General features: G+C 33.2%; 1 protein-coding gene across 1 annotated transcript in view; it reads right to left on the minus strand.

Annotated features, from left to right (window-relative positions):
* Positions 1–299: 299 nt before the first annotated feature.
* LOC118195607 (uncharacterized) overlaps positions 300–25,092 on the minus strand; it is a 51,413-nt gene continuing 26,620 nt past the window's right edge. Inside the window, exons 3-5 of the mRNA XM_035366943.2 lie at positions 14,138–14,473; positions 9,621–9,769; positions 300–487 (exon numbers count right to left, since the gene is read on the minus strand). Of these exons, the coding sequence (XP_035222834.2) occupies positions 312–487; positions 9,621–9,769; positions 14,138–14,473 (661 nt within the window). The 3' untranslated portion in view covers positions 300–311. The remainder of the gene's footprint in view (positions 488–9,620; positions 9,770–14,137; positions 14,474–25,092) is intronic.

Here is a 25,092-nt window from a genome sequence, read left to right on the forward strand (position 1 = left end):
TATACAGCATATTTCAAAACATTTTCAAAAATCAAGATGTAGTTGTTCATGTAAAGAGCCATCAACAAAACATTTTCCTATAATAAATTCAGACGTCTTCAGTACTGTTAAATGGATCGTAAAGATCCAGTTTTCCTTTGTACCAGTCATATGCAGCAACAGAGAACAGTTTTAGAAGATGCGAAAACCACGCTTAATAGTGGCTATTCCGTTCATCATTCCTTCATTATAAAAGTACTTTTAGCAATTATATATATTATTCTAAAAAGAGACGCTAGTTCGTAACACATACAATGAAATGATAAAAATAGCTAAACTTTTATTAATTCATTCTTATCATTACATTTTTCCGCAAAATATTTTGACTTCTGGCGGAGATTAACCAAAAGCTTGTCGTGTGCATTTTTGCAATTGCCCATAAATTTTACCTTACTTGTGAAAGTCTCGTTGATAAAACGTAGACTGCAGTTGCAAATGATCGGATTATCTAAATAAGAAAAGAAATTGAAATAATCAGTATTGAATGTAAATACAAATTGAAACTATGTAAATAAACAAGACATATACATATTTTTTTTAAATAAGGCAGTACCTTTTTAAAGTGCGCGCGTACATGATTTTGTAGAAGCACATTATCTTTCAGCATCCCTTACACACAAACAGGTGCCGTTTTGAATCATATCAGTTAGATAAAAGCTTCGTGTCGATCGACCATCTTGCGGTAGACATTGTGACCATTCCTGTACTATCAATGAGCTCCTACAAGTTTTTTACAAATCACGAGACACGAGACTTACAACGTCAAGTAAAGTTTGACGTTGTGTTTTTTAAAACTTTATGCTGGCAAATAAAAGTTGTGGCATTCTGTCTTCGGTGTTCTACTGTCTCTTCATGACAATGCGAGGTTCCATGTTGTTATTTAAGCTCTAGCCAACCTACATAATTGGATAACCAACCGCATAGTCTGGTGCCGGCTTATTATCACATCTCCCTGCAACCGGAAAGGTTCCTTATCGACGAAAAAGTAAAAACAATAGTTCAGGAAAATTATTATCTTCTTACGGAGCGTTCACACGAGGGCTCTGCGATGCACAAAAGGCATAAGAATTATTAATATTGGTTATGTGCTCTGCCGCATAGATAATGGCCACTACACACTAGCTCCACTACTTAGATCCTCCATATTAGGCAGGAGGCTGAAGGCAAGCAAAAATTAGCTTCGTTTAACGAATCTCCACTTCAAACGTCTAGAAGTTCTCCATTTGCTGCCGCCCGTCCCACTCTTACAAGCAACAGAAACTTACCTTGTGACGTACCCAACCAGTCTGACCGGGCCCGAGGAGTTCACCACTCCCGGTTCACGGTCCCTTGGAAGGGTGTGGAATTTAATTTTCACTTGACAATTTAATTGGTCATTTATTAATGTCCCCGCCATTACTATGCCAGCAGTCCACCACACAGAAGGTTTTACATGGAATACTAGTGGTGACCACGGACTGTCCGTGGCGCCTACCGCTAACAATACCGTGGTTTTACACGGAATACGTGCCGGAGGCCGAAGCCACGCCTACTACCGATACCACCTGCGCAGGGGTCTATAGCCTTTCCCCCCTCGGTCCTACCGTACAAACGGTCTTCCTTCGGGGTTTTGGAACCGCCAAGCTCAAACTGCTTTACCCCCCCCCCGGAGTACACTGTCATGATATTAATCAATCGAGTACTGCACCCCGGAGGTTAGACAAAAAGCATAACAGGAACTTTGTTGCTAGGCAACCAAAACGTCACAGAAACTGGCATAAGGATCTTGTGTAAATGTTCTAATTGTTCCAATTTAGGGTAACCTGGTATAAGAATAGATAAATCACAGCGAATGAAACGCGAACTTATTATTCAGTCGACTAATTCGCTGAGTGAGGTGCACATTCAGCACATATGCAGCTTTACCCCTCTTCTGGTTGGCTACAGCTTAAACGCCGTTCCACAGGTTTAAATGTAAACAAGTTTTTGACGCCTTAGGACTATAACAATAATGACGACTAGACTATCGTGTGAATTATCCTTCAAAAGACATACTTCTATGACAGAGACCTACAAAATCGTATTTCACGTTGCGACTAATATTTTAGCAACAGCGGAAACTATGTGGAAAAATTGCTGAAGATATGTCTAAAATATTACAGTACTCAAAATGCGAGTATCTAAAACCCTCTTTTTAATTACAAAAAGGTCTTTACTTATTAAACAGTCCTCATTTCCACAAATGGTAGAACCTTTTTATTGTGCTTTACAGACAACGCTCATTTTTACAAATCAAAAATATTTGCCAACTTGTCAGCTTCTCTTCTCTAAATACCCAGCGTTTCTATCGGCTACCTTTTCCTATTACACTTCCCCGCATCGTGCTTCTCTGTAGCATTTTTCTAGTTCTTACACTGTTTTAAATAGGTGATTATAAGAATTTTATAATAACTTATTAATGGGTTGTTATAAAAAATGTGTTTATATTTCAAATTATTATTTTATTAAAATTATATCAAATAATAAAAAAGAATTAGGCGAAGTAATATAACCTCTAAATTTTCAGTTTAATCACAATTTTTGGCTAATATTTAAACTTTAAACAAGACTATACATTGATTTTCTTCTTGTTCAGTGATCTCACAAAGTTCTTGATCGAAATTAAAAGACAACTGAATGCCATAATTATAAGATAGTGAAAGCGTTCTATTGATTTATATTATGTAGCAGAGAATCTTACATTTGACGAGTTCAATGAACATAATATACATTTTGCCCCTAGTCATTAATTTACATTACATTTCTATTACAATACATCTATTGCATATTTTCAGTCATATATATATATATATATTTGCGATTAAAGGTTTTTTTTAGCAGATTTTTAAACAAATAGTTGAAATTATTTAACATACTAATTTAAATTCTTTAAAAAGTTTTAATTTATGCTTTTAAATTTGTTCCTTGGAGAAGGTATATGGAAAGTTTTCTTATTCTAAATTATTACATATATATATATAATCAATAGATAATAATTAAATCAAAATTAGATTGTAAAACAGGAAATACTTAAATCAAAATTAAATATAAACAATTCAAAACTGGAAAAAAATTAATTCAATAAAATTAATAAAATATTATATAAATTGATGTAAAATATATAATTCTTGAAAACTAGAAAGTGTTCTAATATTGTATTGTTTAACAAATAATTACATTTATTTTCCTTTGATACTGGAGTAGCAACGCCATATTTGTATGATGTAACCGTTACTCAGCAACATAAAAAATTGTTAAAAATTGTTATTCTGAAAGTTTTACCAGCTAGTAGATGTACGAAAAATTTGTAACTAAAAGATTGTATTCAAATTATCTATTTTCGTAAACTAAAAATAAAATTTATAATTTACTAAGAAGATGATCTGTTATTTTGTTAAATACTACAAAATACATTACAGTGTCAATTAAGATTATTTGATTAAAATAATCGAAGTGCTTTAAAAGTGTAACAAAGTAATATTTTAAAATAGTTTCAATTTAATTAATCATCATGTTACAATCATCATGTAATAATAAATTAACTATTAAAAAACTTAACGGAATGAAATTTAAAAAATTTCATTTTTCTTTTTTTTAATTATTTAAATTAATAGAAGTAAATTTTCAGTGATAAAGTTTTAAAAAAAATTATTATTTTTTTCATGTAAAAAGATATAATATATGGGTGATAGGGATAGAAAAAGTTGTGGCAGGTAAAAAAGTAAGTTAACAGTAAAACGCCTTCGTCTATTTGACGTATAATAGGCCTACAACAGAATTGACCATTTGTTAGTAATAGAGATAGAGGTACTATTTACAAATTTTCAAGTGTATTTACATTTTTATATATGGTAAATACCTCAAAATTTGGTTTAAGTAGCTCCTATAGTAAATAACACTAAATCAAAATTAAAACAATATAATGTGCAATTTTTGGAGAATAAGTTAACAAAATTAAGTGCAATTTGATTATTAATAACTGTAATTTTTAGATTTTAAATTTCTTGATTAAGATCTTCAACTGTAGTGGAAATATTTCAATTTTGAAAATTTTTTTTTTATAATGGTGCAGTTACTTTTTTGGTAGTACCGTAGTTCTAACTAATTAGTTTAATAGTACAAGTTTAAGTTTTCTTTTTTTACTTCCTTGTACGAAGTAAAAAGGAAGTATTGTAATCACGAAAAGTTTCAGGCAGCATATTTCAACGAAAATATCCATTTTGACCGCTCCGGAATGCAATTTAACGATGTTTTTGCGTGATATCTGTACGTAAGGACAGAATAAAATACTCTTTACCTTCAAAAAAATTATAAAACTGCTTTAAAATTAATTCTGAAGAGAATTTTTCGTGGCGTCTGTACGAACGTACGTACGTATCTCGCATAACTCAAAAACGAGTAGCCTCAGAACGTTTAAATTTTGTATATAGGACTGCTATAACATGTAGATGTGCACCTCGTATTTTGGTTGCAATCGGCTGCACGAAACGTATATAAATATATCCACTCTGTTACCCGGCTCAGTGATCTCGGTTTCTTTACTTTTATATGTTTGTAAATTGTAAATTTTTTGTTTTAAAAATGATTGAATTATGTTGTTTTTTATCTTCCGGTTAAGGATTTTATGCCTTTAGTAAATCTGTGTGCAATATTTTTAGAATTATCAGCAATTTTAAAGTTGTTTAATTATCTAGAGAAACTTAGCTTCGCAACAACAAAGATAACGCATTCATTTATTATAGCCAATTAAATCATGCTTAATTCTTTCTGCAATTTTTTCGAGGAAATAAGTGTTTGATATTTACTTCGTCATTTTTAATATAGATATTTTGAGTTTTTATGTAGTTTTGCCTTCTCGCGAAGTGAGAACTGAATTAATAAAATGAGAAATACTCAATCTTCTGTGAAAAACTGTTTCTTTCTTCCTTTTGTTTTGTTTGCTTAATTTCTTTTATACATCATTCTAGCTTTATTATAGTATTTGAATAGAACATGTGGCAACGATTGGATTATTAGTCCAAAGGGATTTGAATCCCGAAGGACTATTAGTTTCGTTTTGGCATTTTGCGTCGGACTCATAAATGTCGGTTCACTTTTCAAACTGTTGCCACAAAATGTTAGAGTCCTGCATTATATTTGAAGAAATAAAATAATGAAAAATCTGCATAAATGTATGTATATTTCTCGTATTGTGATAAAACAACGGTACATAGAGTCATCGAATTTTGAATAACGTAATCCTCCAACGAATATGAGCATGTGGAAGACCAAATTTGAAATTTGAAATTTGTTTTATGATCGATTTCCTATTTTTTAAAACTTTGACGAATTTTTGATTAACAAACTCAAGGATTTCAAAGCGAGCAATGGCAACGTTGTGCAGAAAAAACGTTTTTATCTCCAGCGCGTGAGTCTCTGTATCGGAAATTCTAAAGATATGCTCGTTTTAAAACTATTTTGCGATATTGCTGTTGCACTGGATCTTATGGTTTAAGTGCGAGGAACATGATATTTAATAAAGAAAGGTAACACACAAAATGTTAAAAAACGCCCCTTTGGATGTAATTTAAAATCTGAAACATTTCAGATTTTTTTTTTTTTTTTTTTTTTTTCTATTCTTTAAATGATATAAATTTTGTGCATTATGAGTTATAATATGGACGAAATATATAAGTTAACTGTTATATAATTATTGGGTTATATAACAGTTAACTTAGTTTCCGTTATATAATTATTATATAATTTAACTGTTATATAATTATTAATACTGTTAAGTGAATCTAGCGCCAGAGTGTCGTTATGGTAAACAAATACTAGAGTGAATTTTAAAGAATGCATTTATTCTATTGTGGTTTATGCGCTGTCGGCGAAGTAGATTTAATTCAATCCAATAAGTTTAAATGTGTGTGTGTGTGTGATTATGCCAAAGCCCCGAGGGCTATCTGCGTAAGAGGAGGGATGCCTTCGTGGAGGACTTTCTAAGGGAACCTGGCTCGTATACACGTTACACATGGGGAAAACCACGAAAACGCCCATGCAGCCAGCCCGTTCGCGGGATTCGAACCTCGGACCGAACTACCAATGTTCAGCGATTTTACCGCTCTGCCGCTGGTGGGCAATAAGTTTAAATGAAATGCAAGAAAAAATGCGTATAATTTAATATTCCAATTTAATATTCCAATACAAGGAAGTCATGTTGTGTACACATCAGACTTTTTATTAAAAAGTTTAATTATTTTACTGTAGAGAATTTTGAGGTGAATATAATGAATTTCGTTATTATTGGAACTGGTTTTATTAAGTTTTAAACATTTAGGATAAATATTAGCTGTTTTAATTAACCCAGAATTATTGAAAGTGATAAAAATATTATCAATGCATCTAAAAGTAAAATTAAATTTGCCTACTTGATAACAATTTTTCATAAATCTAAATTCTTGTAAAAAGGAAATAGATTGTAAATAATTTGCAATAATAAGTTTAATAATTATTCCCAATGGGAATGCCGTAAATTCGTAGGTAAATTTTATCTTTAAGTTAGATAAAAAATAGGAAAATAAGCATTTTATAGAAGCAATCCATTTTTTAAAATTAAAGGTATTATTGAGTGCTGGAAATAATTCTTATAGTTTGATAAGACTATTATTAATTTTTTAAGGGATGAAGGGTGAATAAATAGATTTTCAAAATCATAATTGTTAATATAATTAGAGCAATAATTTTTAACTATTTTGATAAATCTTTATTATTTTTAATAAACCAATAATGGTTAGGTGGTAATTATATTTATTAATGCATATGTATTCTTTATTTAACTTTACATTAAAAATTCAATTATGATCAAACCCAATTTTTTTAATATTTCTGCAATAAAATATGATTACTAATTAGAAATCGAAAATTATAATTGATTCTTGTTTTGGAATATTTTTTAACTTTTAGCAGTTACCTGTTTAATTTTCTCATTTATGGAAAATTAAGATATGATTTTAAAGTGATATACGTACATATATATATATATATATATATATATATATATATATATATATATATGTATAATTAATAAGACAACTTATTCATGTTCTTTGGTTCAATGATCATTAACATCATATAGTGTTTTAAAATATGCTTATTGTTTCCCTTTTCTCCTAGAATGAGAATCACACCTGTCTAAGTGTCCTTCTGTTTTGGATGTAGAGAAACGTAGTGATGAAACTAAAAGAAAAGTATCAGAAAAGTGTATTCTTTTACCGCTAGAATGCGGATCCTAACATCAATTTTTTTAGTTTAGGCCCATCGAAATCCGGTAAGATTTTTAAGTTGTTATATATGATTTTTGTTTATGATATTTTTTAGGTTTTTCGAAAACCAAAACATCAACAATAAAATTATATCGGATAAAAGTATATAAGAGGTAAGACTACTTCACTTGCTTAAGCTATAAGGTATTTCTCCCGCCTTCGTAGCATGTCTTCGTGGTGTAGTAGTTGGCACGCTTGGCGAGTATTCGAAAAGTCCGTGGTTCGAGTCCCGGTGAAGACGAGTTCGAGTCCCGGTGAAGTCCCGGTGAAGCCCGGTGGCTCATTTCTCATGTCTCCTGCTTCGAAATAACCTAATGTCTCTACAATGGCGCCCGAACTGAAAGATGGTGGATGATGATTCTCCACCACCAGGATCTGGCGATTGAGTCCCCTAATCAACAGTCGCCCTTTAAAAGGAGGAGGATATAATGTATTTCTCCCGCCTTCTTTGCATGCCTTCGTGATGTAGCGGTCAGCACGCTCGACGCGTATTCGAGAGATCCGTGGCTCGAGTCCCGGCGAGCGCATTGCTCATTTTTCATGTCTCAACAATTTAGAAATTATATTGAATTATTCGCTTAACACTAACCAAAAATGAGTGGTTGGTACGATTTAATCAATAATCGAGGAAAATCGTCCGGTGCTTCCAGTAAATAAAGTTGTACTTAGAAGTCTAAATCAGTGCTCCGCAACCTTTTCTCACCTGCGACGCACAAAAAATCTTTCTGGAATTTCGTGGCACACCAAAGAGTTCCGAGTTATCAAGGAAGTGCCGAAAAAATTCAAATGCTGACACACTTACAGTCACACACACAACCGCACAACAGTGAAATATATAAAAACATTTAAAATAGACATTATTAAGGGAAAAAATTGTCATTGTGTATTAAATACATGATAAAAAATTTCAAAATGTCAAATACATGTATTTGATTACGGCACACCTATATCCTACTCATAGCACATCAGTGTGCCGCGGCACACCGGTTGCGGAGCACTGGTCTAAATAATGAACCCTGTTATCCCATCTTACAATGATATGTTAGGTGTGTTTAAAATGATATTGTCTTTCAAATCTCATTCATGGCGAAACCTTAAATATCTATCATTATTAAGATAAAGACCCGAACCGAAGGTAAAACTCTGTAAAAATTACATAGAGTGTCAAAATGTCAATTTAATTTCAATATTTTAAGACGTAACTCTAAACTATCTAGTTTTGAAGAAGACAGATTGTACACTGCGCAAAAAAAGGGGGGGACAGTTCTATATCTCCCGTTCTATTAGGCCGATTGACGAAAATCAAATTGTGTTTTTCATGTTTCGAAAGTGCGAATTAGGATATATATTACATTTGTATATAGCAATGTTCTGACGTAGGTATTTTGACCCAAAAACGGACTTTTTCTGAAATAGCATTTTTTTTTTCATATTTTTATTCTACGACACAAATTATGCCCAGATATCAAATTTTGTGAAATTTGGTGCGAAATTTACGGAGAAATTTAAAAATTTAACTTGGCACAATTTTTTCAGTTTGCGCCAAGAATAATTCACTTGACGAACTTCTTAATATACGGCAACTTATTTTCCTTTCCCTTCCATTGTGTATGAGCGGGGGAAAAGTCACATCGTTTCTACTTTCCAAATAAATTTAGCAAAGTGACTGAAGCACATTGATGTTTTATCGCTTTCAACAAATATGTCAAATTTGAAAACGCGCCAATATATAAATTCACGCGTATCTTCGGAAATTTTGAAAAAAAAAAAACTATAATTTGTTTCAGCTATGCTTAGAAATACGTCTACTTTAAGATAATGGTAAAAATTTTATAGATTATAATTCAATTTTTTTTAATTTATAAAAATTATTTAAAAATACAAATTTTAAAAATAAATCATAAAAAATGGGTGAATTTTATTTGGAATGAGCCTGAATATCGAAATGGGAAAGGAAAAATCAAAGTTTAATAAAAAAAAAAAAAAGGAAGATTAATAAATATATACCAAACTCAAGATTGAGGAGCTAAAATTTTGTGAGCTAATTTTTTAAAAAATACTCGTGCGATTTTTACAAAACTTGGTAGTTTGGCGTAATTTGAGTCTTAGAATCAGAATATGGGAAAACATTTATATGTTATTTCAGAAAAAATCCGGTGTCCCTTTTTTTTTTCGCAGTGTATTTAACAGTCTTTCACTTGTTTCGATTTTATGTATGAAGAAAAAGAAAGATTTATTCTTTTTCGATATTCTGATACTAACCTCTGATATAAATGCGTCGAATGGTTGATGGTGCCTTTTCCCAATCTTTGGTTACAAGATATTCGAAATAATTGTTGTCTAAGTTTAAATGAACTAATTTGGGTACACGTTGAAAAAAGGTAGGACCAATCTCTTTGATGAAGTTCCAGCTGTGAAACGATATTAAAACACAATACTTCATTATACTTTAAAGATTACACATAATAATAAATAATTAATTATTAAGGATAAAATATGTGAATAATTATTATTAATTATTACTTTAAGTGATAATAATTCATTATTACTTTACATATAGCACAATATTCATGAAGAAGCAAAATTTAGAAAGAAAAATAAATGAGTAGTAACTTACAGCAATATGAAGTTTCAATAAGACATTCACTAAAATCATTTTATTTAATTATTTAATTATTATAACTGTAAAAGTCTTTTCTAATTTTCCCTCTTTGTCTTTCCTCACTCCAGTTATGCTCAGTAAATGGCACTATACGGCTTTTCTACTTTTTTTATTACCTCCCGCCAACCTAGATACAAAGTCGATAATCAGTTTTCAGTGAATAAGCAGGAATTAGGGACCCCATAACATGTCTCCATATCTTGACCATATCTTGTCTCCATGACTCACTTAGGCATTTCTGTCCTTGCATTCCCTACATAAAGCAACCAAATGAAAATAGCCGGTAGACAGCTTGCAGCTTTGCAAGCTAGACGCAGTGGCAAGCTTTGTTTGACGCAGTGGCAAATGGAACGGAGTTTTGGCTTGTCCATGGAAGCTGCTTTTGCCGCGTAAAGTTTCGCTCTCTGCTGACAATTTCGATGTTGATCTTAAATTAAACAAAGTAGTTCACGGATAGCTTTGGACTGGTAAGTTGCACTTTTAAATTTCTGTCGCGGTCAGTGCGATTTCTGTAGCATGTGGTAGGATTAGATTCAATTGTTTGAAGTTCAAGGAAATGTTGCGGTTAGGTCAGGTCTAGGTCACTGGTAAATTTGTGCTGTATATGCTTTAGTTCAACCCTCCCAAATGGTTAGGTAGAATAAATTTATTTTATTTCTTGTGTCTACTTGTTTAGAAATTCTCATGGTGAAAGTTCACCCGTAGATTACATATGTGACCCTTTTAGTTGATGATAATTGAACTGGGGGCTGTATACCTTCGAACACTTTTTTTTAATTTTATTTTTAAGTTTGTGCATTTAACTTTGGCTTTAATTAATGATGAAAAAATGAACAAGATGAGTTATTTAATGACCATTAATTTTGTATTTTTGGAGTAAAGTAAGAAAACAAGCAAAAAAACAGCAATATTTACAATAAATTAGAAACACTGTGTTAAAAAAAAGTATATATTTTCATATTTTGTAAAATGCAAACCTATTATAAAGATATTCTCAAGGAGATAGACTATTATTTTAAAGCTATGAAGTTATTTAAAATATTTTTGAGCTAGAATGTGTAATATAACAAAGAAAAAGCATATTTTCTCATTAAAATTCATCTTTAACACATAATTTATAAAAAAATGCATTTATCAATTAGTAAACAGTCTAGCTCCTTACATGAAGTGTTCTTAATATGTATACTAGATTGCATAAGATTTCAATCATAATTTTTAAAGATGTTGTGTTTCTTGTTAGCGTTAAAACACGAAAGATGAAAAACGAAGTAAACGCGTTTAAAGAATTCAAATACTTGAATACCTACTTTTAATCAGTTTTTAAACTTGAAATTCCCCTGATTTATAACTAATGCCCTCTTTTTTTTTTTTTTTTTTTTTTTTTTAGAATTTACATTTTTTTGCTTTCTCGCAGCTTTAAAAATTTTTTTAAGCTTTTTAAAGCCAAACCAAGGAATTATCGATACGGTTAACATCAAAACTTTCATACTCGTTTGCAGTGTAGTAACCAATATTCATACCTAATTTACCATATCTATACCTAATCTATACCAATATCTATCTATACCTGTAGAAATTAATGAATATTAATCAGTAATGAATAAAAAATACGCTTATCAGAAATGTAAACAGAGAATCAAAACACGAGCGAAAATGCGTTAATGAATTCATAACACACAGCTTGAAATTATGCTAGAGTTTATTTCGTTGCCATCATAAAAATACTTTTTGGTGTTTAAAATGCAATTAAATAAAGTTTTAAGCTCCGAAAATAAAAGTAAACAACTCTGACACACCCACTTCGGCCTTTTAAATATTTCCGTCGTGTGCACTTCCGGTATGCTTTTGGAGGACTAGGTGTCAAATAAAGTATCATAATTCCGGTTTAAATGAACGTAGGAACAAAATTCAAACAGTTTGGGAAATATAAGAAATAAGACTTTCATCGAGCGTAAGAAAAAAAAAGGAGTTTTTTTTACCAAAATCTCGGTTTCTAAGGTATACAGCCCCCTTAGTTGAACACAAGATAGGCGCTAAAACCAATAGACGGCAAATGGACTTTCAAATTGAAGCTCAGCACAGAAGAAAAAAATCGAAAGATATAAAGCCACATTCACTGCAAAAGAGTTTAGACAGAAGTCTCGATCTCACTTTGATGAAATCTTTGTTCTTGTTATAAAATGTACAAATATACGGTTTTTCTTGCATGCGACTTCTTAGAAAAGCATGTCTCGCAGAAATATTGGTGTCAAAACAGCTTTCCTTCCCGGAGAATTACTAGAAGAAACTTACATGACTTAATCTAAAGAATATACAAAAGCTGAAGTAAAATTCTGGAGAGTTTAGAACCGAAAATCGGGGGAACTTTTTGAACTTTCAGTTGAATAGAGCAAAGTAAATCCTTGCTAATTTTTAAAAAGAATAGCGGAATATCCGCATCTATAATTCTGTATATAGAAGACACATTTCTAAGAAGTGAAGTAACTAACTAACTAATTACTATCATCCAACTCCGTCTAATGAAAGATACTATGGATGTTCTCTTTATAAGGTCGCATGAGATTTGGCATACTACAAAAGAATTTTGTCCCCAAGGAGTGAATCTGGCCGCCTTATCACTTCTTAGGAGTACGACTAATAGTACACTTTACGCTCGGCACACTATGTAGTGTTGAAGTTGTACAAACAGAGGCCTAATGAGAATAGTTAACCGCGCAACCTACCAAAAGGATGAAGGTAAGAACTCTTTGTATATAATATGCCCCCTTAGTCGAGAATATGAGAGTACAGATCTCAGTTAGTACAATAAAGATATCGGAGAGTTATAAAAAGCTAATAATAATAATAAAGAAACGAGTTTCTAATTCTTTGATAGGTCCACTGCACGGCTCACCCTTTAAACTCTCTATTTCAGACAAGAGTCACGGACTGAAAAAGCACCCAGAAGGATATAATAAATCTCAGCTACACTGCACCACCCGAAAGCCCCAGTCCCAGAGGATGGATGAAAAGTATCATATTTCAAACACACCTCGAAGGGTATGAAGCTTGCAGATTGGTGAAATACTGACGGTCACGCTATCTACTCGGATGGCTGATGTAGATATCCTCTTAGATTGCACGAAATGAGCTCATGTATTTTACACCTCCAGAGTCAAAATTATCAGAGTACAGATCTCACCCAGTACAATAAGTGACCCCGTTATAAAAAGTGAACTAATTGTATACGTGTCTGTATAACTAAATGCAATACCACGGACTGGATCTCAACTGAACAGCTCCAAATCAAGCATGGGGTGTGCAATCCAGCCAAAAAGCTTCCTTAGAGATGGTTCTTGAGACCTTTCTGTCGAGTACCTGCGTCGCACGCCTTCTGGATCAATGGATTAAAAATTAACTCTCCTTTTCCACCGAAAATTGCTCAACCAGGGTTACCATGGCTGCGACCAGAGCGAGGCTGTTTGCCTCGAAATCTGTCTGGTCGTTAGCGATGCTACCCACCAGTACTACACAGGTTGCCCCTCCCTCCAGGCTTTACATACGGAGAACTGCGTATCTGGACGCTCAATGGCCTAGGCATCATTCCGGTACTGATACCCTAGTTACGGTGACTTACGCCACCAGAGCCGTTAAGAGTCGGGATGAAACCCTTTCCCCACAACCCTCAGGAACCGCCAGACTCCCTGTTGTTCTTCCCCGGTGCCAAGACTCACAAGGTACAAATCCGAACCAGTACAATAAACGACTGCCGGGGGGGGGGAATTGAAGTGAAAACAAACAAGATTACAACGAAATTAATCAAACAAATAAAAGAGAAGTTGGCAGTCAAAGATCGAGGATAAGTCACCTATTTTCTTGGCATAAATATCTAAAGATAATTTTCTCTAATCTAAAGATCATTCGAATCAATTAATGCAATTTGCAATAAAACTGTGAGTGAAGATCAAACACGTAAGCCCAAAATGCAATAAATTCAGTGTAAATTTCTATATTCTATAGTTTCCACAAAGATAAATTCGCAAACTTGTGTTACCCAGTTAAACCGTTTATTTAATGGAAATAAATGGTTTATTTAATGAATCTTTTATTAAGAAAATAATGTAAAAATTTGACATACCTCAAATCTATAAACTTCAAAGTGCCTACGTCGGTTTCAAACATCTGGCTGATGTGCTGTATGAAATTATGGCTCAAGTCAAGGAACTCCAGTTTGGGAAGTTTAGACAGCGCTCTTCTTTCTATGAGGCGAATTTGATTATACGTGAGATTCAATACACGAAGTGCTAGCATTGGTTTGGGGAAAAAAGCTTCTTTCAGAGTAGAAAGCTTCCCGTAGGTGAAATCGAATTGTTCCAGTTTCGACATACAGTTTGTCCAGGGATATTTATCTCCGCGACCAGAATCACACAAGGTGCAGATTTCGGATGCAGATGTGCCATTTACGACAGAGAATCTAGGTTGTCATAAAAAAATATCGAAATTTACTATATAATATTTTAAATACAAATGAAAATATCACAAAGACTAGAATTCCAATTATGTGAGTTACCTTGTCACAATTCAGAAAGCCTATTATGGAACTAAACTGCCGTGCATTCCGGCGTATAACACGCACTTATAATTTCAAACTACATTTAAAAAAAAAAAAATTTAGGTATATTCGCCGCATAACGCGCACCCTTTTCTTTACAAAGAAACCTGAAAGATACATGTGCAATGCTCTTATCTTTTCAAGTCATTCATTCGAAAATTTTTTCCACACTTTCGAACAATGATATACTGAATTGGAAAGCGGTAAGGGGAATAATATATGTAGGGTGGAAATGCTTGAGGATGTAAATAATTCTGCAAAAGGAGTGGGTTGTATTCAGTTTAGGTTTGCACAAGAATATTATTCCAGGGTTTGGAGAAAAGGGGTGCATAACTTGGGGAAAAAATGTACTTCCGACGAGAAAGAATTCGCGAAATTAGGAGTCAGACGTTTTCTTTTTTCTGCAGTCATTTGAAGCCGTGATTTTGAAGAGAACATCGAAGGCTTTAGTAAACCGCATTTGTTTCAGATAAATGCAGTTTACCTAATATTCCTTTTAGTAGCAAATATGGCTCCTGCCAAATGAAGCAAACACACTGCTGGTTTCAAATGCAAAGTCATTAAGTTTGCGAAAGAAAATGGAAATCGTGCTGCAAGAATGATGTTTGGTGTTGGTGAAAGCTCTATACGTGAGTGGAAGAAACATGAAAACGCAGTAATTAATATTCCAAAGAATAAATTTGCTTTGCATGAAGGATAAAGAGAATGGCCTATTCTAAAAGTGTTGTGAAGTGGATCCTAGCTAATGGCCAGAATGGATTAACTGCGACAAGAAACAGCGTACTTTTATTTGCCTTAAAGTGGGCAAAAAATAATGCAAATGGAAGTGAATACTTTAAAGCAACTTTGAGTTGGTGTAGTCGATATATGGCATTGAATGATTTAGTTTTACGAGAGAAAACAAAAATTTCGCAAAAGCTACCGAAATATGGTATATATATGTAAATATAAATACCGAAATATGGGGGTAGCAAACTCATAAGTTTCCAGATTTATGTTATTACGAAGGAGGAAAAAATATTTACTGTCACATTTTGGGAATATGGATGAAACTCCAGTAACGTCGTTTAATATGGTGGGAAATAAAACAGTGATGTGAAAATAAAACAGTGAAGGAACAAAAATATTTCACACAGAAACAACAGATCACGAAAATTCTCGTCTCACAGTAGTGTTATCCTGATTAGCGGATGATATAAGGTTAAAAACCCACGGTTATTTTTAAAAGAAAGGCGATGCCAAAGTGTAAATTCCCAAATGGTGTTTTCATTCATATTCATGAGAAAGAATGGATGGACGATAACGGCATGGAATTGCGGATAAGAAATGTTTGTCAAAAGCGTCATGTTGCCTTAAAGAATCCAGAAAATCTTTTAATATCCCATATAATGTATAATACGAAGAAATTGTCAAAAGAGTATTCAGATATGGTAGTTATTCTAAGTGGAATGATGCCATTAGTTCAACCCTTTTTGTTAGTTCATTTAATATATGTGTGTATCAGCAAATCATTCAAAGAAGCTTTAAAACGACAGTGGAATACGTAAGTGTTCAGAAGGGGAAAAAAACATTTGAAAAAAGACGCCAAATGTGTTATGCCAGTCTAGAAATAGTGTGTGACTGGATAATGAAAGCTCAGAATGAATTTATTCCCAACATAATTCAGAAGTAATTTAAAAGTGTAGTATATCTTACGATTTAGATGGAATGGAAGATGATTACTTACTTATAGATCAGAGTCATAATGGTGAAGAACACGAAACGGAATTCGATGATGGGCCAGAAGATATAACTGAAGACGAATATGACAAATTTTTAATGTTACCCGATAATGGAAATTTTTAAGTATCATAAGGTAAGTCGTTTGTTTTAAATAAACAGCTTTTAGGTACATGTACAAACCTCAAATTTATATGCTCATCTTTTCCTTTGAATCTATTGTTTTTATATCCGACATATAAACCACACCTGTAAATTTCGATCTTATTTGCTGCATTAAAAGTACCTGCTGTACCCCGAAACATACGGTAGTTGTTTACTTTCGAAATCAGCATTACTGAATTGCAACACCTAAAAAACGACTAAATTAAAAGCGCTTAATCAGCCATTTTTCGGATATGTTAAAATATAACAAACGTTTACTTTTATATTTTGTTTTTCAATTGATTTAATATAAAAAACTAAGTGATTTAACTTCAGTTGTCTTTTCAACTAACTTAGTGAGGCTCACCAGCGGCCGAGCGGTAAAGTCGCTGAACACTGGTAATTCGGTCCGAGGTTCGAAACCCCCGCGAACGGGTTGGCTGCATGGGCGTTTTCGTGGTTTTCCCCATGTGTAACGTGTGTACGAGCCAGTTTACCTTAGAAAGTCCTCCACGAAGGCATCCCTCCCCTTAGGCAGATAGCCCTCGAGGCTTTGCCATAATCACACATACACATACACAACTAACTTAGTGATAGAAAAGAATAGAGTTAATCTATCATAGGTAGTACTATATACAAAAGTTTCGATTGAACCTGCATTTAAAATGATCGGTTTGCAAACATATAAATGTAAAATATAGTTCAAACTTAAATTTGCAACTGCCCGTGAAGTCTCACTTTTAATTTAGTTACTTTATATTTAAAACGTAGTAAAATTCCTATAAAAAATCTTCCTGGAAAGCATCACCCCAAATCCATATATTTCGCAAATGATGCTCGAATGTACTTAGTACATAAAGTAAAAATAAAATATTTCATCTAGTTAAAATCAAACCCAAACTTTTAACTACCTAACAGTGATAAAGCAATAATATGTCTTTTTATTAACAGTTAACACGATTTCTCATTATTCTTCAGTGACTCGCTAGCCTATGGCGGGTCTTAATCTTCTTTAGAATTTCATCCCAGGCTGTTCTACACTTGGCTTTAGTCTTCCAAACTAATGACCTTTCACTTACAAGTGTCTCTTTAGACAACCTTAGCCTTAATTTCGGTTTCCCTCTTCGCTACTTCTTTCAAGTACTCTTGGCTTGTAAGAGAATATTTTTTGATAATTCTGTTTTCGATCATTCCGATCAGGCAACCAGCCCATCTTAACCTCTTCGTCGTCCGTAACGCGTTTAGCGCGTTCATGTGAAACTTCTGCAGGGCGACCGTAACGCGCCTCAAGCGTTCTTTTACATTTTAAAACTTTTAAACGTTTAAAACGCTTTCTAAATGTTTACTTGTTTGAGTTTTTATTTTTGTTTGTTCTAATACCTCCTAGAGGGTATCACTAATCAGGCATTCTATATCTAATTGAATTTTCCCGGGTTTTATGAATATTCGCGCCATTTTACATAAGATACAAAACAGTGAGAGATGGCTTCAAAGTTTCCTCAGCAGAAAAAGAGAAAAAATGAGGTTGTGAATTAGAAAGACAAGAAGGATATACGTTTGATGAGTACAGTCCATAATAACTCGATGATTGATCTTGGAACACGGAAAAGAACTGTAAAAAAAACAATCATTGTAAAAGATTACAACAAAATGGGAGGAGGGAACCGCCTGGATCAGATGTTATCAAATTATCCTGCTGTTAGAAATAAGCAGAGATATTATTATTTTTCCATTAGGCTTTATTTTCGTATAATTTTACTTAATATTCATTGACACTCATCCACTACGAAAGTCATGTATGGAAAGTTATGATGTACAGAGAAAACAACATTACGCGCTACGAAAAGATGGCAGCTGGGGGAAAATTTTTGTGGGCAGGAGAGGACGGCGAAAGGGTTAAGCTTTGGATGCTGACAAAATTTGTGATTTTTGGATATCTGTATATCCCGTAGACTTCTTCGTTGGTTCTAAATCCAAGAAGCACCGGTTACAAGATTTACTTTGTTACGAATTTAAAGAAATATATTGTTCTCTATATTAATTACAGAGCCATGTGAAACCCTCAAACACTTTAAATTTATTTATTTCTAAGAAAGAGTGATTAAATTTTGAATTAGTGCATAGCATATATACCTATCCCTCGATTTGCACGATATTCGTTTTACACGATTTCGATTTTACACTGTTAAAAATTAATGGATTTCAAAAACTTGGTAAAAATATATATTCGGCTGCATATACTCAAATACATATATTTGAAGTCATTTTTTAATCTCAATTCATTTGGTAACACTGGTGGCAACAACAACGACGGGGATTCCCCGTTTCGTAAAAGGGGAATCCCCGTGGTATGTATATGTATTTCACAACAGTAAAGCTATTTGGTTCATGTGAACTAGTGCACTATCAGTATTTTAGCAGTAAAGTTTACATCATTTTTATCTATATGAATGTTTACTGGTACATTTTCAACATGTATATTTTTTGTGGCATTTTTATAATTTATGTAAATTTTTTAAGGTTTTATAATGCCAAAAGATTTGAAAAAAAAAATCAAATAAAAAGAAAAGTTATTTCTTTAGAAGTAAAATTGGGTAATCAATTTTTACAATATGACACGAATGTTGAACGAGCTTTCCGATTCCAACGGGAGCTTAGTAAGTGTTTAAATCAATATGAGGTTTACGAAAATTTAATAAAAAAAATCTAGGCAGTTGTTAATTACGGATTTCACTACAAAGTCTTGTCGATCTGAGATCTTCCCTAATTCGTCAACCACTGAAGCAGAATCTTATCAAGAATGCTCAAGTGATGAAAGTGACATCATACCAGTCAAGATGAAAAGGAATAGTTAATGAAAAGGATGACTGTGATTAAACTTATAATAATTTTTTGAATGGTCTTATATTTTCCTAATGTAAAATAAATCAAATATACTTCTATTACCTACATATATTTGTTATTTTATAAACTTTATTTATTTTAAGATGTTTTACTTTTGTTTATGCAAATAAATAACTAAATTATGCACATTTAGTGTGTTTTTCCTTTCACACGGTTTTGTGCGGAACCTACAGTCTGTCTATCAAAAGGAAAGCTCTCGCCAGTTAGTCTTCAGCTGTCTGTTGTCGTAGAAAAAAGTCTTGACCCATTTTCCGTAGGGGTGCCTTGAAGACGAATGATAAACTCTTTTCCTCTCAGCAAACAATCGCCAAAAACAAAATAACAATAAAGCAACCGTTGGTTCGCCCCTATGTGAAATATACTAGCCCTGGTGTTATAGCGACCGCCACCGACCAGACTCTGTGGCGGAAGCTGTTATTCTGTAGACAGACAGTATCTATCTTCCATGTAAATCAAGGGATAGGGGATGTATTTAGTTTTTGTTTGTTTAATGCTAAGGTGTGTTTTAGCTGCTTCAACCTCCAGTGAGAGAAATGCCGTTCGAGTGCTTCAGGAGCTCTATATGATGTCAATATCGTCTGAAAATGCGAAGACTAAAATAATTGTACCCTTCTTAATCTAATAAGTTAACATATTCTTTACTCTTATAAAATTTGTTTCGTAAAAATGTAGCCCACATTTCTAACTTATCACATGTTTACTTAGATGGAACTCGATTCAGTCAATAGCGTTAGTATATTTTCTGGTTTTTGTAGTATTATATAGCTCTAAAACTGAGCACAATTCTAAAAGAACGAAAAACTAAAGCTGGCTAATCAATAGTCAATCCTGAGACATCGTAACTTGTAGAATGGGGTTAAATTTTTGGGTTCGAAGTTTAAACTGATATTTCACATATTCTTCGAGATTCAAAATGTCACATAGTGTATGAATTAATTAACAGTTTAATTATAAAATAAATATCATAATACCTGCTAAGTGCAAATTATTACAAAGGCGTACATTCCATCGCACTGTAGTATATATCTGAATTGCCATCATAAATTTTGATGGAGTCTACTTATTTTAAATTTTCTTGAGAAATATTTTTGTCATATAATAAAATCTTCTTGTCTGGATTATTTGTTCAATGAAAGAAAATAAATTTTTTTCCAAATAAAAGAGATTGTAAAATTCTTAATTTTGGTATTATGCATCACGTATTTCCAGAATTTTAGAGGAACAGTTTCAGAAAACGTTATGGAATCGAGGTTCTGTCGTATTATTCTGTACTAATCATCATTTGCTGATCTACTATCCTCCAAAACAACAGCTCTAATATAGCTGGATTTGCCAAACTATGTAGCTGTCATTTTCTTTAAATCATTTCGTTATACGAACAAATTTTGCAGAATTTAGTTCATTTTCAAACCCCCAAATTGCAGACTGCCGTTTTGTTTCGGGTCCATAGAGCTAAATACATGTTTCGTTTACTTTTTGAAATGCCAAATAATAGAATGTGTTTTGTTGATGTTTCACAGGAATAAATCAACGTTTCATCACCTGTTACAAAGATAGATTTCGAGTCCTTTGAGATTTTTCTTACGTTTTTTGACATAAGCATCCTTTCAAGCATGAATTAAATTGCGTGATACCTAATGTGCTTTTCACTCATGTTTTACTTTCGCAAAATTCAGTACTCTAACTCATATATCCTAGAGGGAATTCGTCAAACCAGTTGTAAATTGTTGCTTTGGCCGTCGTCACAGAAGTCGAAGTCATTGTTTAGTGCTATTGTTACATCAAATCTTGGAGAAAACCATAATAAATCACAGTTAGAAAATCTCTATGATTTAAATCAAGGTTTTATTGCTAATTTATTAACTTCAAAACGATGCCTAAAAAGAAATTTAGAGCCTTAACCATTCTTTAGTAGTTCAAGAAAATGTTCAAATTTATAAAAATCATGTTGTCTGAGAAAAACTGTTTCTGTTGTTGCTGCATTCTAAAATATCATGTGTTTGTCTTCGTATTACATAATATGGAAAACTCCATGACAGAGCTCTCATGCCACGCCCTGTTTAACGAGTGTGTTGCCGAAAATGGTAGCCTTACTTCTTACGAATAATTCCCTTAATTCAATCACTGGGTGCGTACAAGTACTTTTCAATTAAAATCATGTATTCGGAATACATTTTACTATGTGTATAACGAGTTTGAATCATTTTTTTATTTTTTCTGCATTTTCTCTGTGGAAAGGTACACATTAAGATAGAACCTGTCTTAAAAAGAAAATGTTAAGTTGATAAAAGATTAGAAAATGTTTTACTTGCTCTGAATCTAATCAAATCAAAAGGCCCGCCAATGATTTAACGGATCAGATCACAGAAGCAGTTAGTTCCGAATTCAATTCCCAACGGCTCTTTCGTATTTTCGTATTTTACACTGTATACAGCATAATGGTGTGGAATGTTTATGTACGTGCAATAACGTACGCATGTGCAAAACAAATATTATTGTAACAATTTATTCCCTAGGTGCACATAAAATGCACCACGTTAATGTTTAATTATTAATGTATAATATTTATGCAGTGTGTGCATCATTATACAATTATTGTATTGTAAATTACAATTATTGTAAAATGTTTAAATATCAGTTAAAAATGCCCAAATTTCAATATACAGCACCAACAAAAGTTTCTATTAAGCTCCTGACGCCGGGCGTCAGGGGCGCCAAAGAATTATCGCGTTGTAGAGTTGCGGATTCCGGACGATCCCCGAATAGTCCTAGTAAGTCGCCCGGGTGTCCGGATCCGCTCTCACCTGTCACCTGTATACAGCATAATGTGTTAACATGTGATGTAGCCAGGAGAATGCTTAATTCCAAAGTTACTTTTGGATTGTTCTCAGAGTACAGCAAAATTTCAATAATGTTATTCCATCAAGACTAGTGTGAAATGTATTGTATCTTCAGATCTGTTACCTGTATTTTGTATATTCTTACTTTATATATCGCATGAAGAATAATCTGATACTTTTCCCTTGTATGACCATATAATGTCTTGATTTCGGAGGGTAGCTTTAGATACTTGCGGGATCCGGACGATGCCTATGCAAGCCGCCCTGGTGTCTGGACCTGTTCTCACCTGTCACCTTGTATGCAGCATAAGACTATCATCATGGTTGCAGCCCTGGGACAGGACGTCTACCCGGCCATATAAGTCTTTCACTTACTGAGTTACCCTCAATTTAGTCAACAAAACAGCATATATTCTACAATGCAGCAGATCTGCAGTGCATTCTGTGCGCAATCTAAACACTTAGTGTAGCATAATGTGATCATGCGAATTACGATGAACGCCAAGCCACGAACTTGAAGAAGCTCACTGTATTTGTATTCGTTTAAACTACCGCAAGTTGCTTCTACAGAGCTGCAAGGAGTTATTGCTTCTATCCAGACCAGGACGTATACCTGCTTACCTACTTAGCCATCAAGTGTCCCCGCCCTCCATCGCCTGTCACCGGTATATAACATGAATACGATCCAATTTCCAAATAGTCCATAACGTAAGTATCTCTCCTAAGGCAGATAACCATCCTATATATTATCATAAGTAATCTGTTAAGATTTATTTTAATTAACATGCATGCTTCTGCTTATGGTAAAATCTATTATATAGTACTACTCTTTCTTCTACTCTACTGGAATATGTAAATGAGAGGAATTTAAATAAAAATGAATATCTAAGTTGAGAGCCGATTGTGAAGCATATTTCTGCCTGTAGCTGACATGAGCGGTATTTCTCCGAGTTGGTGACTTTGCCTTTGATGTTGAACATTAAGTAATCATTTCGTGAAATCTTACCGAGCAAGGTGCTAGGATATAATTAACTTGTAATTAACCAAAGACCCTTCTGATTTCGATTTCCTTCCAGAACGCAAATTTAAATGACGTATATGCAAATTCTCAAGGAGTTTGGAAACAGTATTTATGTGGTAGAATTGAAGAGTTCGCAGTAGAAGAGTTAGTTACGAGTAGAGCGAGTTACGCCAAGAACGAGCTTATGTCGCCTGTTTGCAAGTACCGAAAATGTAGCCGAATATTTCTACTAGCCACTTATTATAGAGTAGTGTATTATATAGGAGTAGATTATAGTGATAATTTAAACTCGGCTTTTCTGTGTGCAGCCGATAAAGCTAAATTAGATTGAAGTAGGAGCCAGTCATGAAGTTAAAATTTAATACATTCTGATTGTATATACCATTTTAACCTGTTCGTCGTCCCCAACGCGTCTAGCGCGTTGAAGTGAAACTTCTGCAGGGCGACCGTAACGCGCCTAAAGCGTTCTTTTACATTTTTTAAAACTTTTAAACGTTTAAAACGCTTTCAATATGTTTACTTCTTTGATTTTTTGTTTTTTGTTTTGTTTGTTTTTTGTTTTGTTCTAATACCTCCTAGAGGGCAGCACTAACCAGGCATTCTATTTCTTATTAAATTTAGCCCGGGTTTTATGAATATTCGCGCCATCTTACATAAGATACAAGACAGTGAGAGATGGCTTCAACGTCTACTCAGCAGAAAATGAGAAAAAAATGAAGTTGTGAATTGGAAAGACTAGAAGGATATACGTTTGATGACTGCAGTCCATAATAACTCGATGATTGATGTTGAAACACGGAAAATAATTGTAAAAAAAAACAATAATTGTAGAAGATTACAACAACAAAATGAGAGGAGTGGACCGCCTAAATCAGATGTTATCAAATTATCCTGCTGTTAGAAATAAGCAGAGATATTATTATTTTTCCATTATGCTTTATTTCCTTATAATTTTATTTAATATTCATTGACATTCATCCACTGCGAAAGTCATGTATGGAAAGTTATGATATACAGAGAAAACAACATCACACGCTACGAAAAACAGACGGCCGCTGGGGGGGGGGGGGGGAATTTTCGCGGACAGGAGAGGACGGCCAAAGGTTTAAGTTACTTAGCCACAAATGGTGGTTAGTTGTGAACACCAAGTGTGTACATATTCTGTTAAGTTTCGAAGTTGTTATAACCTTCGTCGGCAGTCATCCGTTTTTACAAAACATAGCAAGAATTTTCTATCTAGTCTTCAGTACGATCTATATTTTATGCTCCCAAAAGGAACGCGACTCTATAATGAAAATAATTTAAATTTCATTTCGTCTGTTATTTTTGCGAAAAACATAGGTACTTCAAGTTCAAGGCACAATTCATTTGAATTGCTTTTATCGATGTTACATTAATTTTTAGTTCATACATTAAATGCAGAGACGCAAATTTTTCTTTCAGCATAGAAGGTTAGACTATTTTCAAATTAAGTAAAATTCAATATAATCATAATATAAATCAACCTACCAATCAGTCAAATCAGAACAGAATAGAAAATGCAAAAGTTTAATATGTTATGCAATCGTAATGGAGATCTTTTGCTTATTATAAATATTAGATGTATTGATTGATAATGCAATTAAGAAATAGAGTTAATACCATCATTCTCATTACTGAGAAAATTAAGAAAATGGAGAAATGTAGAGAAAAGGTTTAAAAGTTAACAAATAAGGAGAAGGAAACAGAAGAAATGTGAATATGCAATTAAAATTACATAAATAAGACAATAAATTAGATAAATATTGGCAAGTTATTGCATAAGAAGATATCAGCATTCAGTTAATATAAAAATATCGAAATTTTTCACGTTT

Source organism: Stegodyphus dumicola, chromosome 1 (genome assembly GCF_044657685.1).
Source record: "Stegodyphus dumicola isolate Sdum_Otavi_A_Nest chromosome 1, ASM4465768v1".
Taxonomy (NCBI): domain Eukaryota; kingdom Metazoa; phylum Arthropoda; class Arachnida; order Araneae; family Eresidae; genus Stegodyphus; species Stegodyphus dumicola.